We start from the raw sequence: 19,020 nt of genomic DNA on the forward strand, positions 1-19,020 counted from the left end.
CTGCCTGGCACAGTAGAACCTGGGGGACGATAGGGCAGTTGCTCCTCTTCTGTTGGTCTGTAGAGCACCTCCCACCCGTACGTCCTCACGTAGCCAGTACCAGCGTAATTCCAGCGTTCAGTATTGAATGCGCCCTGCGGGATCTTAAAGGGCCAGCAGCCAGGAAGATACGGCTGACTCCCCAGCACTGCGAACCCCGGGAATCAGCCCGGGGGCCACAGAAAATGTCATTGCGGGTTGTATACGGCCCGCGGGCCGGAGGTTCCCCACTCCTGTTCTAAAGGAACCTGAAGACCCACCTTTTCCACCAAGCCTACAACCTGAAGTAATCCTCAGTCTCATATAGTGCTGCATGACCAGCTCTACCCTCACCTACTGTATCCTCACCCATCCCTTGTAGACTGTGAGCCCTCGCGGGCATAGTTCTCTCTCCTCCTTTACCTGTCTGTGACTTGTATTATTGTCGCGGGCAGGGAGGGACGCCGCTGCGCTCGCTAACGCTCGGGTCCGGCGAAGCTGCGATGGCTGCTCGGTGGCTCGAGCGGTGGGCCGGATCCGGGGACTCGAGTTGCACTGCTCGCCCGTGAGTGAAAGGGGGGTAGTTTGGTTTGGGATTTGGTCCGTGACGCCACCCACGGGTTGTGGTGAGGTTGGGCACCACCGCTGCTGATGACGGGGATCCCGGGAGCGATGGCAGGGAGCAGCTGGGATGTTGTTTTCCCCTCCATGGGTAGGGGGTTGGTGGTCCCGGGGCCCGGTGAGATGACAGGGAGGCAGGGTTGGATGGGTGCCGGGTCGTTTGGACTGCGCAGCGCGGTGCCAGACGGCACGGTAGTACTCACTCAGCCACAAAGGTACGCAAAGTCTCTGGTAAACCAAACGGCTGGATGGACGGGTCCCGCAGCCGGCTGCTGTGGCTTCTCCTGAACGGTTAGTGGTGGCTGCCTTTCCCTGCACCTTTGTGTATGTTCGGTCCCAGTGGATTCCCACCGGTAACCCGCTCCCCAGCGTGTGTATGTGCCGGAGGAGCCCTTTTGCCCGCAGGCTCTGGGCCCTTGGAACTCTAGCTGTGGCAGTAGCTGTATTTCCTTTTGCTGGTCGGACGGTTGCCTTCAATCGGGTCTTAGCTGTTAGGAAACCCCTGGGGTTCCGGTCACCGACGGATTTGACCTCTAATGGCGACTCCAAGCCTGGTTGGGGTCCGTAGGCCCTGCCTGTGTGTGCTGGCTTCACTTTGCTCCCCGGTTCGGTACCGGCGGGCCACCGCCCGTCCCCGGTCCTACGGTTCCGCGTTGATCTGCCTCTCCTGCAGACGGCCACCATCGTCTGCCAACCTTGCTCTTGGTGCCCGGGCCACACACCCGGACACGGTCAGTTTGCTCCTCTACCACCTCTTCACTCTTACTCCTTCACTTCCCACTTTCTACTCTGACTTCCTTCTCCCGCCTCCAGGACTGTGAACTCCTCAGTGGGTGGGGCCAACCGCCTTGCTCCACCCCACCTGGTGTGGACATCAGCCCCTGGAGGGACGCAACAAGGATTTTGTGTCTGGCTGATGTGCCTGTCTCAGGGTGGGGGTGTGTGCTGTAGTACCTGTGACGACCTGGCTAGTCCAGAGCGCCACATTCCCCCTTGGTTAAATGCAGACCGTCCGCGGGCTGCCCGTCCATCACCGGTTTTATTTTTCTCAACTGAAAAAGATAAATAACATTTAAACTTTTTAACATATGCATACTTGTAAGGACACTTGAACGTTACACAACAATTATATTTACATTTTTATTAACATTAAACAGACGGCTTCCGCTCTCCCACCCAAGCAACCTGGCCCTGATGCTGCCCCTAAGAAGTGGGCAGCACCCCTTGACCCCAGTCCAGATCCAGGCTGCCCGAGCGGGAACGGGTACGGTGTCTCGCACCCGACTGTCACTTCAGGGGATTCCACGTCCATGGGGGACCCCTGACCCCCGGAGGATTGCCATCGGTTGCGGTAGTGGCGGGCCTGGGCCATCTCTTTCCTCCAGGCCCATCCTCCAAATCAGCCTCTCTGGAGGCGGCAACGGAAACATGCCCCAACCTATTTACAATCCCACTAGTTCATGGGTGCCTTGCAAGTTCTCAGGCATGTCCATAAGCAGTTTCTTATGCACGGTGGGGGGTAATCAACGGTTAATCAGGGGACAACAACTCCAGTCCCTACGGGGACGGTTCTCTTCAGACGGATAATCAGATGATTTACTCGGTTGATTCACAGTCATTCACTTAACAGGTTTACGGTACTAGTGGTCCCAACGGGGACAACGATGCAACGGAGGGACCGCTGCCTTTGGGGGTGGCTACCACCGTGGGGGGTCGGCCCAATCGGGGACCGGACAGTACATCGGGTTCTCCTTCCATAGGCAGTGCAGTCCAGAACCGCTGATCGCCGTTGGAAACGGTGGCGGGGGCAGCGTGCTCGGGACCTCCTCTTCCATCAGCTGCACTCTCTCTGGACCCCCTGCTATAGTACCGGCCCCCGGCTCCCACTCAATCAAGGCTGGTTCATGAACTTGGGTGGCCTGATCACGACGCGGCACGGCCGCCGCGGCCCCTTGCTCACGGGCCCACACCACAGCGACCATTCTGCGCACCTCTGCCTTCCAATCCAGCAGCTGCTGCAAGCTATGCGCCCTCACCTTTAAGCAAAACCGGCCCAGCTCCCATTCCAGCCACGCGGCGGTCCCGGCGGGGAGCTCACCCGAGCCGCAGTCTTCAAAGGCTACTCCTCCTCTGCCCCTCCAGAGCTTAGACGCTCCGGTGGCGGGCGCTCCCGCGCTCCAGCCCGAAGACACCGCCATCTCTCCATCCGCGTCCCCCCTTGGTCTTTTCTCGGCACCTCCTCTTCAGGGGCGGGGCTTCGGCTTTCGCGCCTCCACTGCTCGAGAAGACGCTCGAGCGGGAAAATCTTCGTGCCCAAGATGGCGGATTCTGAAATGTTTCGGCCGGACACCGCCGGCGGGGCACAAGGCGCACTTCTACCAGCCGGCAGAACAGTAAGATCCTGTTTGTGACGCCAAATTGTCGCAGGCGGGGAGGGACACCGCTGCGCTCGCTAACGCTCGGGTCCGGCGCTGCTGCGATGGCTGCTCGGTGGCTCGAGCGGTGGGCCGGATCCGGGGACTCGAGCGGCGCTTCTCGCCCGTGAGTGAAAGGGGGGTAGTTTGGTTTGAGATTTGGTTTGTGACGCCACCCACGGGTTGTGGTGAGGTTGGGCACCACCACTGCTGATGACTGGGATCCCGGGAGCGATGGCAGGGAGCAGCTGGGATGTTGTTATCCCCTCCGTGGGTAGGGGTTGGTGGTCCCGGGGCCCGGTGAGATGACAGGGAGGCAGGGTTGGATGGGTGCCGGGTCGCTTGGACTGCGCAGCGCGGTGCCAGATGGCACGATAGTACTCACTCAGCCACAAAGGTACGCAAATATTTCAAAAGACTGACCCGCACATCCTACAAGTGTGTATAGGTGCCAGCTGAAAAAACCTAGCAAATACAAAATGGATACAGTCGCACACTAAATGTCATCAATGTATAAGTGAACTCTGGTACTGCATTACTGCTATATGAAAAAATGAGATTTTTAGTTTATGAATTGGCCAATGCATGTAAGCCTGGAAACCAAACGGCAAGGTAAATCTCAATATTCCGGGTCCCTAACTAAAATGCCACTATCTAGGTTAAAACCATCCATGTCTGGGCAGCTAGACTAAAAATCTAACTTGAAATGCCACTATCTGGACTAACCTCCATGTCTGGGCAGCTAGGACTCCTGGTATAAAGATTATGAACACAGCCTGGTTTGTAGGGCGGAGTGCTCGGTCAGAAAAAAACTCACTGCAAATATTTCAAAAGACTGACCCGCACATCCTACAAGTGTGTATAGGTGCCAGCTGAAAAAACCTAGCAAATACAAAATGGATACAGCCGCACACTAAATGCCATCAATGTATAAGTGAACTCTGGTACTGCATTACTGCTACATGAAAAAATGAGATAGTCCAGATAGTGGCATTTCAAGTTAGATTTTTAGTCTAGCTGCCCAGACATGGATGGTTTTAACCTAGATAGTGGCATTTTAGTTAGGGACCCGGAATATTGAGATTTACCTTGCCGTTTGGTTTCCGGGCTTACATGCATTGGCCAATTCATAAACTAAAAATCTCATTTTTTCATATAGCAGTAATGCAGTACCAGAGTTCACTTATACATTGATGGCATTTAGTGTGCGGCTGTATCCATTTTGTATTTACAAAGGTACGCAAAGTCTCTGGTAAACCAAACGGCTGGATGGACGGGTCCCGCAGCCGGCTGCTGTGGCTTCTCCTGAATGGTTAGTGGTGGCTGCCTTTCCCTGCACCTTTGTGTATGTTCGTTCCCGGTGGATTCCCACCGGTAACCCGCTCCCCAGCGTGTGTATGTGCCGGAGGAGCCCTTTTGCCCGCATTCTCTGGCCCTTGGAACTCTAGCTGTGGCGATAGCTGTATTTCCTTTTGCTGGTCGGACGGTTGCCTTCAATCGGGTCTTAGCTGTTAGGAAACCCCTGGGGTTCCGGTCACTGACGGATTTGACCTCTAATGACGACTCCACGCCTGGTCGGGGTCCGTAGGCCCTGCCTGTGTGTGCTGGCTTCACTTCGCTCCCCGGTTCGGTACCGGCGGGCCACCGCCCGTTCCCGGTCCTACGGTTCCGCGTTGATCTGCCTTTCCTGCATACGGCCACCACCGTCTGCCAACCTTGCTCTTGGTGCCCGGGCCACACACCCGGACACGGTCAGTTTGCTCCTCTACCACCTCTTCACTCTTACTCCTTCACTTCCCACTTTCTACTCTGACTTCCTTCTCCCGCCTCCAGGACTGTGAACTCCTCGGTGGGTGGGGCCAACCGCCTTGCTCCACCCCAACTGGTCTGGACATCAGCCCCTGGAGGGAGGCAACAAGGATTTTGTGTCTGGCTGATGTGCCTGTCTCAGGGTGGGGGTGTGTGCTGTAGTACCTGTGACGACCTGGCTAGTCCAGGGCGTCACATTATGATTATTGTTCTTGTCTCTATTATATATACCCTTTTCATATGTATAAATGGCGCTATAATAATAATAATAATAATAATAATAATAATCTGCATTTTACTTTTTTCTTTTCCTATTTGTCAGTCACTTGTGCTACTGATGGATTGGCCTGAAGCCACAAGTTTTGCGTGTTTGGTGGCAGGATATTATCGTCTGCTGGTGGACCCCAAGAAAGGCATATTTTACAGAACAACAGGTCACTTGCCTCCACCTCAGATTATCAAGGCAGGTATGACTTTCATCTGCTTTATCATTTATCCAATGTAAGCAAAAAATATAAACCCCTCTGTGATCAAAGATTATATTTTACACTGGAAATGTATATGGAATTAGAATATACTTTGTATTTCCCATACAGTGGAACCTGTTCTGGGAGTGTGCTTGTTAACCAAGTTACTCGTTCAGCAAAGCATGATTTCCCATAGGAAATCATTACAATGCAGACAATTCGTTCCGCAACTTGTTAAATGTCCCATCCTGGTCCCCTATTGTGCCATTCCACACATGCACAAACACGCACAACCACACATAAACACACACAAACACACACAAACACACAAACACGCACGCACACACATATATTATGCTCACCTTACCTTCCATTCCATCGCCGGCCTCATGGTTCGCCGGTACAGGATGTGTATCTGATAACCATTGCGACCGATGCCCCGGAGCTTCCGCTGCCAGAATGCTGACGTCAAAGGCAGGAGCCGCTTGCCTCAGATTGGCCAGCGCGCTGCCTTTGAGTAGCTGCTGACAGCGGAAGCTCCGGCATCGGTCGCGATGGGTACCGGATACACATCCTGTAGCAGCGAACTACAAGAACCATGAGGCCGGCGATGAAACGGAAGGTACACATATTATGGTCACCTTACCTTCCGTTCCATCGCCGGCCTCCTAGATCTTGTAATTCGCCGCTACAGGATGCGTATCCGGTAACCATCGCGACCGATGCCGGAGCTCCGCTGTCAGCCACTACTCAAGGGCAGCGCGCTGGCCAATCAGAGGCAAGCGGCTCCTGCCTTTGACGTCAGCACTCTGGCAGCGGAAGTTTCGGCATCGGTCACGATGGTTACCCGATACACATCCTGTAGCAACGAACTGCAAGTTCCAGGAGGCCGGCGATGGAACGGGAGGTAAGGTGAGCATAGTATGTGTGTGTTCGTGCGTGTTTGTGTGTGTTTGTGCGTGCTTGTGCCTGCTTGTGTATGTTTGTGTGGACTGCAAGAGCAGGTTAGAGCGCGGTGGATGTACGGAACAGGAAGTGTGTGCGGTGAGTATTTTGCTCGTTCAGCAAAGCTTGCTCGTAAACTGAGTTACAAATTTACAGCAAGCTTTGCTCATTAGGCGAAATACTCGCTAACTGGGTTACTCGTTAAGTGAGGTTCCACTGTACTGTTATTACTAGATCTTCTTTGTATGATGCTAACATTGAACACAGAGATTTATAGTTAGGGTCACAAATATTTGGACAGTGATCGGATCTTTGTGATTTCAGCTCTGCAGGACACTATTTTTTATTTATTATAAAACAATTGAAGTGTATGTAGACTTTCAGGTTTAATTAAAGTGGTTGAACAATGATATCCTGTGAAACATTTAGGAATTGCATCAGTCTTTCTACAAAGCCTGCTCGTTTCAAGGGCTCAAAAGTTGGACAAATTAACCTAAAATAAAATGTTCATTTTTAAGACCTTGTAGAGAATCTTTTTTAGATAATGACTGGCCTGAAGTCTGGAAGCCATTTCCTCCTTTGTAATGATTTGTGGGCCTTTACTGCAGCTGACTTCAGTTATTGTTTGCTTGTGGGTCTTTTTGTCTTGAGTTTTCTCTTAAGCATGTGAACTACATGCTCAATGAGGTTGAGATGTGGTGATTGACTTGACCATTGCAGAATTTTCCACTTCTTTTCCTTAAAAAATGTCTTTGGTTGCTTTCGCAATATATTTTGGGCTTTTGTCAATCAACCTTGCTGTATTTGGTTGAATCTGAGCAGAAAGTATCGCCCTGTACACTTCAGAATTCATCCTCCTGCTTCTGTCTTCGGTCACATCATCAATAAACACTAGTGACCCAGAGCCATTGGAAGCTATACATGCACTGCCATCATACTGCCTACACCATGTCTTACAGAGGATGTGCTGTGCTCTGGATCATGAGCTGTTCCAAGCCTTCTCCATACTTTCTTCTGCCCATCAATCTGGTACAGGTTGATCTTAATTTCATCTGTCTAAAGAATTCTTTTCCAGAACTGGACGGCTTCTTTTGATATGTTATGGCAAAGTCTAATCTGGCCTTTGTCACTGTGCTTGGCTTTCCCTGGCAGTCCCATAGACACAAAATGGAGCAGAAGTCAAGCATGTGCAGTTCTACTCCATTCAAGATGGTACTTTGCAGTGCCCAGTTACTGGGATATAAAGCCCTATTTTTGTGATCACTGGGACCTATCAGTCGCATTGCGAGCACACTGTATGCTATCTCCTAATCTGTGAATGTGGGATAACTTTGATTTCTTGGAATAACTCTTTAGGGCTCTGCTGCTTTTACTGGGAGACTTTTGTACACTTAAAGCTGCAGCGCAGTCTCTGACTCCACAAACTGATTATACTGGTACATAGAGTTACTAGGTATGGGGAAGTACAAAGCGAACAGTGAAAGTGAAGGGAAGGGAAACCCTGTGTCTAGGGAAGGGGGAGATGGTGACCCATGACCAAACCTATTGCTGGTCCCTGTGGTTCCTCACTACCCTAAATAGGTTCTGCACCTATGCACTGAGCCGGATACCTGACACTAGGTATCCATACAGCTGGACCCTAGATAGGAAATGGGTGGGATGAGCTCGTCATCATCCCCACTAAACAATAGAGAAGACACAAGGAGGACACATGGGGGAAAATGCATGAACTATTAATCCACAGATGACTCAGGTAGAAGTCCTGTAAAGTTTTCAGCAATAATACCACAGATGAGAGCAAGTCACCTGTTTGCAACCAGAGCTTGAATGAACTGAATAATATCACCAGCACCAGTGCAGGAAAGAAGGAAGTACTTAAGCACCTAGAGAATACTGATAATCAGCAGCTGGACAGAATTTACAAGCCACCTGCTTGCAACCAGAGCTTGAATGAACTGTATAATATCACCAGCACAAGTCCAGGGAAGAAGGGAGTATTTAAGCACAAGGGGAATACTGATAATCAGCAGCTGAATAGAAGTATTGCTCCACTTGATCCTAAAGGAGAAAGGATAAAAACCGAGCAGGAAAGCTACCTAATACAATGAATACTAGCAGCAGAAGGGATTGACTTCAGACGCCCCATGATGCTACATACATGGTCCTGGCTGGGTTTTTGCACTTGCATCGTGTGGACTGTATGCTTGAATAGGGTAGTGTAGGAATATGGGCACAACGATCTGTGCAGCCTTGTGAGATTAGTGATTTGACACTGCCCTCTGCTGGCCAAAGAAATAATAGCTGCCGGAAGACAGGAAGAATCTAGGAATTGAACACTGGAGAATTGGTTCCCGAGGGAAGGTTTTAGAGAGAAAGACCAGTTCAGCAGGAAACAAAACAAAGAAAAAACAAATATAAAACACATTGATAAAATAAAAGACTAACTGTATAGTAGCCTTGACACTAGAGCGTGGCTCCGTAAGAAGCATTTCAAGGTCCTCGAGTGACCTAGCCAATCTTCAGACCTGAACCCAATAGAAAATCTTTGGAGGGAGGTGAATCTCAATATTGCCCAGTGACAGTAAAGGCTACTTTACACACTGCGATATCGGTCCCGATATCGCTAGTGTGGGTATCCGCCCCCATCTGTTGCGCGACACGGGCATATCGCTGCCCGTGCCGCACAACATCGCCCAGAGCCGTCACACATACTTACCTGTCCGGCGACGTCGCTGTGACCGGCGGACCGCCTCCTTTCTAAGGGGGCGGTCCGTGCGGCGTCACAGCGACGTCACTGAAACGTCACTGAACCGCCGCCCAATCGCAGCGGAGGGGCGGAGATGAGCGGGACGTAACATCCCGCCCACCTCCTTCCTTCCGCATAGCGGCCGGGAGGCAGGTAGGGAGAGCTTCCTCGCTCCTGCGGCGTCACACGCAGCGATGTGTGCTGCCGCAGGAACGACGAACAACCTCGTTACTGCTGAAGTAACGATAATTGGGAATGGACCCCCGTGTCGCCGATTAGCGATTTTGCACGTTTTTGCAACGATGCAAAATCGCTTATCGATGTCACACGCAACGGCATCGCTAATGCGGCCGGATGTGCGTCACGAATTCCGTGACCCCAACGACTCCGCATTAGCGATGTCGTAGCGTGTAAAGCCCGCTTAACACAATCTGAAAGATCTTTGGAAGATCTGTATGGAGGAGTGGCCCAAAATTCCTGCTGCAGTGTGTGAAAACCTGGCCAAGAACTGCAGGAAACATCCGACCTCTATATTTTTAAAGAAAGGTTTCTGTACAATATATTAAGTTCTGTTTTTCTATTGTATCAAATACTTATTTTATGCAATAAAATGCAAATTAATTATTTCAAAATCATACAATTTTATTTACTCGATTTTTTTCTTGAATCCTGTCTGTTACAGATAAAGTATATCTATGATTAGAGATGAGCAGACTGGTGCATAACGGGGACCAGCAGGTCCCTGTTGTTTTTTTTACAAATCCGGTTCCAGTCCGGAATTTAGTCTCCATGTAAGTCTATGACTAGTGATGAGCGCACCCCGACTGTAAAAGTCCGGATCCCCTCAGTTTCAAGGGTACCCAGGTGCTGGGCTTTGGCCCGGGATTCCGGGTGTTTCATCTGAATTCAGCACTCGAGAAATTTAAAAAAAATAAAAGAATAATAAAGAAAATAAGAATGAAGCGAGAGCTTCATACTTACCGAGGCTCCGTCATGGCGGCACAGTGCTTCTTCCAGATCACGCATTCACTTCCGGTGCCACGCATTAGACTCATCGCATATGCACTGATTTCCCTGCTTTCTCCTCCCACTGGCTGTACTGGCATTTGTGGTTGGTTGCAGTCAGATACGCCCCCAGCCTTTGTGACAGTGTGACGCCCCTGGACTATCAGGTCATCACAGGGTACTGCACAAGCTGCCCTTCCAGGCAGTATTCCACCTCCATCTTGGTTCTGGGTCACTATCTAAATGGTATTGCCTCCAACAGCAAATAAAATCCTAGATACATCCTGCACCACACCCACCAGACACTTCAGTGGATGGCTTGAGTGGCATAGAGTCGCCCACCTGGGGGTCAGGGAGGGAAGGTGAGGAGTGTAGTGAGTGAGGAGTTGAGAGAGGGTCGTGAAGGAGCCCTTGAGCTGTGAGGAGCTCAGAGGAAGTCGGGAGCGGTGGCTCCTGAAGGAACTATCTAGGTTGCAGACGGTGGTCTGGGCCTAGAGGCATTAGCGCAACGAGGTGGATAGGACTTTCCAATCAAAAACGGTCCAGAAAATGCCAAGCGTGAGCCCAGAGAGCAAGCTCCCATACTTACCCATAGTAGGGAGCGGGGCTCAGCTAGTTCCATGCTACCAGGCCACCAAGTTGAAGTCAAACTAAGTGCCAGGTGGCAGGTCACGGATTACCAGGCAGCACCATTGGGGACGGGACCCGGACGAGCTCCCCTCAGCAGCAGCGGTACCCAGAGACTTGATTTACCCGGTTGTCAGTGTCTGCTTATGAACTGAGTGAGTACATGAGTAGGAGAGTGACCTCTGCACCCCACGGCACCCCCTCACCGAGTCCCGGGGCATTCCCCCCACTTGTGGAGGGCTAAGACATCTTGCTGCCCCACTTCATCACCCCGGGTACTCCCAGCGGCAGCGGCGGTACTCCCACAAATTACCATACACCACGTGTGGCGTCACGAACTACATATCAATTCCTCTGTAAATATCCCCTTTCATTTGAGTGGCCACATGAGCCCCGGGTCCGGAGACCCTTGAGCCACAGCGAACCCAGATCCGAGCAGCTCGGCTGCTTTCACGGGGGCGGCACAACAGCGTCTGACTGCAACCACTCACAAGCACTGTCTTCAGGCCAGTATCAGGGTATAAAAATGTACGACCTACGACAATTCAGTTCCACTGCATGTAAGTCACAGCGAGCGGCCATAGAGCATGACTGCCCGCTGTGACTGCAGACTGCATCAAAGTTAGGGACGCAACCAAGAATGTACGCGTACTTCCTTGTTTGTGAAGGAGTTAATATTGAGCAGAATTAATTGCAGTTTTTTGTTTCAGTCTTCCCCAACAGTCATGTGGTCCTTTGGGAAAATTAATTTCCCACCCCCGGTCTATTATCTATAGCGCTATGTTATGTATACCGCTGTACATAAGGGGAAAAAAATTGGTGGTGCTGTCTTATTTTACATCTCCAGATGTGCACCTGTACATTAACCACGTAACCTATATCATCATCTATCAAGGGGATCTTGTAACATGTCATATGATACATCGGAGCTGCGGGCCCTCACCTTGTAACCTGCCTGGGGCCCTGGATACTCTTAATCTGCCCCTGATAACTGCTTCAAGGGTACAAGCAAATAAAAATGAATCCCTTACAACTCTTTTAAGATTACAACTAATTTCAATCTGAGCACCCAAATAATCATTGTGAGTTTTTCTCTCCAAATAACCGTCATCAGTAGAATAGCTGTAATTATATAATTAGCACATCTATTGTTCACTTCAGTAAAATCAAAGAATCTGAAAAAATCTTTGCTGGAGGAAAACTTTCTAGCAAATTTAAAAGATCATCTTAGATTAATTTCAGACTGAATTTTTGCAATACAATCGAAACTTCCATGTAATGTATGGATTTCATTCAGAATTTTTTGAGAACAGAATGCAAAATAAACCAATTCGGACATTTTTTTTCATGCACTTTTTTCTCATTTTAAAACTTTAACAGAAAACTTTTTTTTTTATTAAATTCAAGTCTTTAGGGTCTGCAATTGTCAATAGACCCCTGTTCTACGCCTTTAGGGTGCAGTGCAAGGTAATAAGGTACTTCTCTTATAGGGCATATTTATAACTTTGTGCACAAAATGGTTAAAGGAAAGTTTCTACTGTCATCGAAAAACATCTTCCATACTGCAGTAATCTAATGTTAACGACGTTGAGATCAATCTATGCATAATAGTTCTGGAAAGTAATTCTCAGGAAGGCCTTGAGGGAAGCTGGAGTACAAATAACAGTATGAACAATTGTATCCATAGATACTGGAGATAATACATCTATTGTGTTGTTGTATTGAGGTTTAAAAGATAAAACGCAGAAATTATATATCTGCATAGTGTACATTCATCTGTTTCCAAAATGTAGGGCGTACACTATCATGGTCAAAAAGGGAAGCTGTGACCATTTTTTGTTACCTAGCAGCAGCATAATGTATGAACAGAGACGCTGTTACCATCAATGTGGTTTGCTGTTTTGCTAAAATAAGTGTTTTATCAGCAGGAGATTATCACTAGAGAACTAGTAAACCTGCTTCCATATAGTACTCCATAATTATGAGCTCTGCATAATCTTACTTCATTCATGATTGACAGCTTTTTGCCTATGCACTGTGTACACAGAAAGCTGCCAATCAGTGACGTGGGTGGGGTTATACAGAGGTCAGCATTCAGAGAACTGGTAGATCTGCAGCAGAAAAAACAAGAACTTTATCAAAACTGCAGCAGGCAGCTCAGTAAGTGATACATCACTAGAATGAAGGTGTCTGCTCTTACGCCATGCTGCTTTTAGATTGGGTAACAAAAACCTGGTGACAGATTCCCTTTAAGTGGTTAGTTACCTCTAGAAAGCTGTATGTTGTGTATTATAGTTTCCCCTGAAAATAAGACCTAGTAGGATTTAGGGGTTCTTTTTTTAAGTATTCTTAAAATATAAGCCCCACTCCAAAAATAAGACCTAGTTGCAGTTCCATAAGGAAGTGTGCAAGCAGCTAAAAAAGTTAAGAATACAGCAGGACTATTCATCAAAGAAAGAAGACTTCCCCAAAAGAAAGCAGACACCCCCCCAAAAAAAGCAGATCACCCCCCCCCAAAAAAAAATAAAAATAAATCACAGTTCACCAGACCACAAACAATTACAGTTAGCAAGTGCAGATGGTGTATGGGCTTTCACACAGAGATCTGTGTTGCTATCAGATGCCTCACCATTCCAGCTGCATTGCACTGCAACTCTCACAAACTGATCTAGCAAGTAATACTGCTTTTAATCACCAGGGGGAGCCAACCACTGTAGAACTTAGGGGGCCCTGACAGCGACACATACAGATTTTTTTTGTGAGAGCCCATTCAGTTGCCAACTCTAATTGTTTGGGGTCTGGTCAGGGCCGTATTTGCCACTAGGCACCTGTGGTCCCGTGCCTAGGGCGGCACGTTGCGGGGGGCGGCACTTTCTGGCAGCAAAAAAAAAAAAAAAAAAAAATTATATAAATTTTTTTTTTTTTTTTTTTTTTCCATCCCCGCCCCCCGTCCCTCCCTCCGTTACACTCGGCTGTGTTCGGGGGGGGGGGGGGGGGTTGAGAGGGAGGGGAGGCGCACTTCTGTCTATTTAAATACATGGCAGGCGCCAGGCATGGTGAGCTGATTAACCCCGGAAGTTCCATCGCCTTCACTTCCGGGGTCAGAGGCGCGCGGGCGCGACAATCAGCTGACTGCCCCGTGCTGCAGCGTCCAATGCTGCAGACGACACACGCCGCGGAGGAGGACGCATCTGCAGCTGGAGCCAGCCAGAAGAGGAGCCAGCCAGAGCAGGGCGGCGGGCACCGGAGCAGATAAGGCAGAGGCAGAGCCTAGAATGTATGGGCTCCTTACAGGTTAGTTGATGATCGTTGCGATGCCTTTTTCCACTATAATCATGCAAGGGGAGGCTGGGGGGAAAGAGGCTGAGGCTGGGAAGAGAGAGAGGCTGGGCAGAGAAAGAGGCTGAGGCTGGGGGAGGCTGGAAAGAGAGAGAGGCTGGGCAGAGAAAGAGGCTGAGGCTGGGGGGAGGCTGGGAAGAGAGAGAGAGGCTGAGGCTGGGAAGAGAGAGAGGCTTAGGCTGGGGGGAGGCTGGGAAGAGAGAGAGGCTGAGGCTGGGGGGAGGCTGGGAAGAGAGGCTGAGTCTGGGGGGAGAGAGGCTGAGGCTGGGGGAGAGGGAGGCTGGGGGGAAAGATGCTGAGGCTGGCGGGAGAGAGAGGCTGAGGCTGGGGGTAGAGAGGTTGAGGCTGGGGGGGAGGCTGGGGGGAGAGAGAGGCTGAGGCTGGGGGGGAGGCTGGGGAGAGAGAGAGGCTGAGGCTGGGGAGGAGAGAGGCAGATGCTGGGGGAGGCTGGGAGGAGAGAGACTGATTCTGGGGGAGGCTGATGCTGAGGGAGGCTGATGCTGGGGGAGGCTGGGAGGGGGAGGGTTGGAGGAGGGAGGAGGGAGGCTGATGCTGGGAGGAGGGAGGCTGATGCTGGGGGAGGCTAGGAGGAGGGAGGCTGATGCTGGGAGGAGGGAGGCTGACGCTGGGGGAGGCTAGGAGGAGGGAGGCTGATGCTGGGAGGAGGGAGGCTGACGCTGGGGGAGGCTAGGAGGAGGGAGGCTGATGCTGGGAGGAGGGAGGCTAGGAGGAGGGAGGCTGATGCTGAGGGAGGCTGATGCTGAGGGAGGCTGATGCTGGGGGAGGCTGGGAGGAGGGAGGCTGATGCTGGGGGAGGCTGGGAGGAGGGAGGCTGAGGCTGGGGGAGGCTGGGAGGAGGGAGGCTGAGGCTGGGGGAGGCTGGGCTGGGGGAGGCTGGGAGGAGGGAGGCTGGGAGGAGGGAGGCTGAGGCTGGGGGAGGCTGGGAAGAGGGAGGCTGAGGCTGGGGGAGGCTGAGGCTGGGGGAGGCTGAGGCTGGGGGAGGCTGGGAGCAGGGAGGCTGATGCTGGGGGAGGCTGGGAGGAGAGAGGTTGATGCTGGAGGAGGCTCATGCTGCGGAAGATGGGAGGAGAGAGGCTGATGCTGGGGTAAGCTGGGAGCAGGGAGGCTGATGCTGAGGGAGGCTGGGGGGACAGAGGCTGATGCTGAGGGAGGCTGAGGGAGGAGGGAGGCTGATGCTGGGGGAGGCTGGGTGGAGGGAGGCTGATGCTGAGGGAGGCTGATGCTGGGGGAGGCTGATGCTGGGGGAGGCTGATGCTGAGGGAGGCTGATGCTGGGGGAGGCTGGGAGGGGGAGGGTGAGGCTCGGAGGAGGGAAGCTGAGGGAGGAGGGAGGCTGATGCTGGGAGGAGGGAGGCTGATGCTGGGGGAGGCTAGGAGGAGGGAGGCTGATGCTGGGAGGAGGGAGGCTGATGCTGGGGGAGGCTAGGAGGAGGGAGGCTGATGCTGGGAGGAGGGAGGCTGATGCTGGGGGAGGCTGATGCTGGGGGAGGCTGATGCTGAGGGAGGCTGATGCTGAGGGAGGCTGATGCTGGGAGGAGGCTGGGAGGAGGGAGGCTGATGCTGGGGGAGGCTGGGAGGAGGGAGGCTGATGCTGGGGGAGCCTGGGAGGAGGGAGGCTGAGGCTGGGGGAGCCTGGGAGGAGGGAGGCTGAGGCTGGGGGAGGCTGGGAGGAGGGAGGCTGAGGCTGGGGGAGGCTGGGAGGAGGGAGGCTGAGGCTGGGGGAGGCTGGGAGGAGAGAGGCTGATGCTAGGGGAGGCTGGGAGGGGGAGGGGGAGGCTTGGAGGAGGGAGGCTGATGAGGAGGGAGGCTGGGAGAAGGGAGGCTGATGCTGGGGGAGGCTGGGAGGAGGGAGGCTGGGAGGAGAGAGGCTGATGCTGGGGGAGGCTGGGAGGAGAGAGGCTGATGCTGGGGGAGGCTGGGAGGCTGATGCTGGGGGAGGCTGGGAGGCTGATGCTGGGGGAGGCTGGGAGGCTGATGCTGGGGGAGGCTGGGAGGAGGGTGGGGGAGGCTAGGAGGAGGGTAGCTGATGCTGTGGGAGGCTGGGAAGAGGGTGGCTGATGCTGTGGGAGGCTGGGAAGAGGGTGGCTGATGCTGGGGGAGGCTGGGAAGAGGGAGGCTGATGCTGGGGGAGGCTGGGAAGAGGGTGGCTGATGCTGGGGGAGGCTGATGCTGGGGGAGGCTGATGCTGGGGGAGGCTGGGAAGAGGGAGGCTGATGCTGGGGGAGGCTGGGAAGAGGGAGGCTGATGCTTGGGGAGGCTGGGAAGAGGGAGGCTGATGCTGGGGGAGGCTGGGAGGAGGGAGGCTGATACTGGGGCAAGCTGGGAGCAGGGAGGCTGATGCTGGGGGAGGCTGGGAGGAGAGAGGCTGATGCTGGGGGAGGCTGGGAGGGGAGGAGGGAGGCTGATGCTGGGGGAGGCTGGAAGGAGGGAGGCTGATGCTGGGGGAGGCTGGGAGGAGGGAGGCTGATGCTGGGGGGAAGCTGGGAGCAGGGAGGCTGATGCTGGGGGAGGCTGGGAGGAGAGAGGCTGATGCTGGAGGAGGCTCATGCTGGGGGAGGCTGGGAGGAGACAGGCTGATGCTGGAGAAGGCTCATGCTGGGGGAGGATGGGAGGAGAGAGGCTGATGCTGGGGTAAGCTGGGAGCAGGGAGGCTGATGCTGAGGGAAGCTGGGGGGAAAGAGGCTGATTCTGGGGGCGGCTGGGGGGAGAGAGGCTGATGCTGGGGGAGAGGCTGCTGCTGGAGGCGGGGGGAGAGAGGCTGCTGCTGGGGGAATCGAAGAGAGGGGCCAATGCTAGAGACAGATGACAAGGGTTAAGGGATAGAGCAATGACAATATCGATGGGGGGGAGTGTAAGGACTCAGAATAGGAGGGGGGCAGCATTGGGAGCTCATTATGGAGAAGGGGCAGCATGTGTGGGCTCAGTATGGAGTGGAACAATGTAGGGGAGTCAATATCAAGAGTGGGGTAGTGTGTGTGTGTGTAGGGGGGGGTCTCAGCATAAGCGTTAGTGTGGTGGTCTTAGTATGAAGAGTGGGGCAGCATGGAGATGTCATTATGGAAAAGAGGAAGGCAGCATTAGGAGCTCATGGAGAGGGGCAGCATGCATGGGACACTGTGAGGAGGTGGCAGCATGCACGGGACACTGTGAGGAGGGGGCAGCATGCACGGGACATTGTGAGGAGGGGGCAGCATGCATGGGACATTGTGAGGAGGAGCAGCATGCATCGGACACTGTCAGGAGGGGGCAGCATGCATGGGACACTGTGAGGAGGGGGCAGCATGCATGGGACATTGTGAGGAGGGGGCAGCATGCATGGGACATTGTGAGGAGGGGGCAGCATGCATGGGACATTGTGAGGAGGGGGCAGCAGGCATGGGACACTGTCAGGAGGGGGCAGCATGCATGGGACATTGTGAGGAGGGGGCAGCATGCATGGGACATTGTGAGGAGGGGGCAGCATGCATGGGACATTGTGAGGAGGGGGCAGCATGCATGGGACACTGAGGAGGGGGAAGCATGCATGGGACATTGTGAGGAGTGGGAAGCATGCATGGGACATTGTGAGGAGTGGGAAGCATGCATGGGACATTGTGAGGAGGGGGCAGCATGCATGGGACATTGTGAGGAGGGGGCAGCATGCATGGGACATTGTGAGGAGGGGGCAGTATGCATGGGACACTGTGAGGAGGGGGCAGCATGCATGGGACACTGTGAGGAGGGGGCAGCATGCATGGGACACTGTGAGGAGGGGGCAGCATGATGTGAGGTCAATGTGCAGATCATAGTTCATAATTGAGGAAGGTGTGGTGGGTATAATTTATAAGGGAGGGCAGTGTGTAGTATATTAGGGGCAGTGTGACAGTCACAGTATATAAGTGGGGACGGTGGGAATATTTTATACTCATGCTATGTTTTGATGTGCCTGTGGTGATCCCCATTGGGGGGGGGGGGTTAGTGCCCTTCATTTCTCATTGATACTTTTTCAAGTGTTTTACAAAGTAGATCTGCCTTAAACAGATGTCGTGTGCGAAAACTCAGTTTTACGTTGTCACTAAGGGGCGCGACCACTTAAAGTGCCTAGGGCAGCACGAAGGCAAAATACAGCCCTGGGTCTGGTAAGTGTGATTCTTTTAGGGGGTGTCAGTTTTCTTTTGGGGATAAACTTAGCAGTACTTAGACAATAATAAATGTAAGCGGGTAATTTAAACAATTGTAAATATCGTCTTTACCCACCACTATAGGACTGGTTCTGTACAACATGAATAGTAATAGCATTAACACAAAATGTTGATGTTCCAGAATGTGATGACATGGTTAGATTTTAATGAATGTTGATTTTTTTTGTTCTAAGAATAAATGTAGATTGTTGTTCATGGGAAAATATAAGACGTCCTCTGAAAATAAGCCCTAGCGCATCTTTTGCAGCAAAAAATAACATAAGACCCTGTTTTTTAGGGAAACACGGGTAGTTATCTTTCAGATGTTACTGATTTCACTAAAGGGTGCTTTACACACTGAGACATCGCTAGCGATAGCCAGCGATGTCGTGCGCGATAGCACCCGCCCCCGTCGTTCGTGCGACATTTGGTGATCGCTGCCATAGCGAACATTATCGCTACGGCAGCGTCACACGCACATACCTTTTCAGCGACATCGTTGTGACCACTGAACAATCCCTCCTTCAAGGGGGAGGTGCGTTCAGCGTCAGAGCAACGTCACTGCGGCATCACTAAGCGGCCGCCCAATAGCAGAGGAGGGGTGGAGATGAGCGGCCGGAACATGCCGCCCACCTCCTTCTTTCCTCATTGCCGGTGCACGCAGGTAAGGAGATGTTCGTCGTTCCTGCGGTGTCACACATAGCGATGTGTGCTGCCGCAGGAACGACGAACAACATCGTACCTGCAGCAGCAACAATATTATGAAAAGGAGCGACGTGTCAACGATCAACGATTTTTTACGCTTTTGCGATCGTTGATCGTCGCTCCTTTGTGTCACACGCTGCGATG

General features: G+C 52.4%; 1 protein-coding gene across 1 annotated transcript in view; it reads left to right on the forward strand.

Moving 5' to 3' along the window:
- Nucleotides 1-19,020, forward strand: part of FRMPD3 (FERM and PDZ domain containing 3) — a 492,671-nt gene that overhangs the window by 411,557 nt on the left and 62,094 nt on the right. The window contains exon 15 of the mRNA XM_075324032.1: nt 5,185-5,329. Within this exon, the coding sequence (XP_075180147.1) occupies nt 5,185-5,329 (145 nt within the window). The remainder of the gene's footprint in view (nt 1-5,184; nt 5,330-19,020) is intronic.

The sequence above is a fragment of the Anomaloglossus baeobatrachus genome, chromosome 9 (genome assembly GCF_048569485.1).
Source record: "Anomaloglossus baeobatrachus isolate aAnoBae1 chromosome 9, aAnoBae1.hap1, whole genome shotgun sequence".
Lineage (NCBI taxonomy): Eukaryota > Metazoa > Chordata > Amphibia > Anura > Aromobatidae > Anomaloglossus > Anomaloglossus baeobatrachus.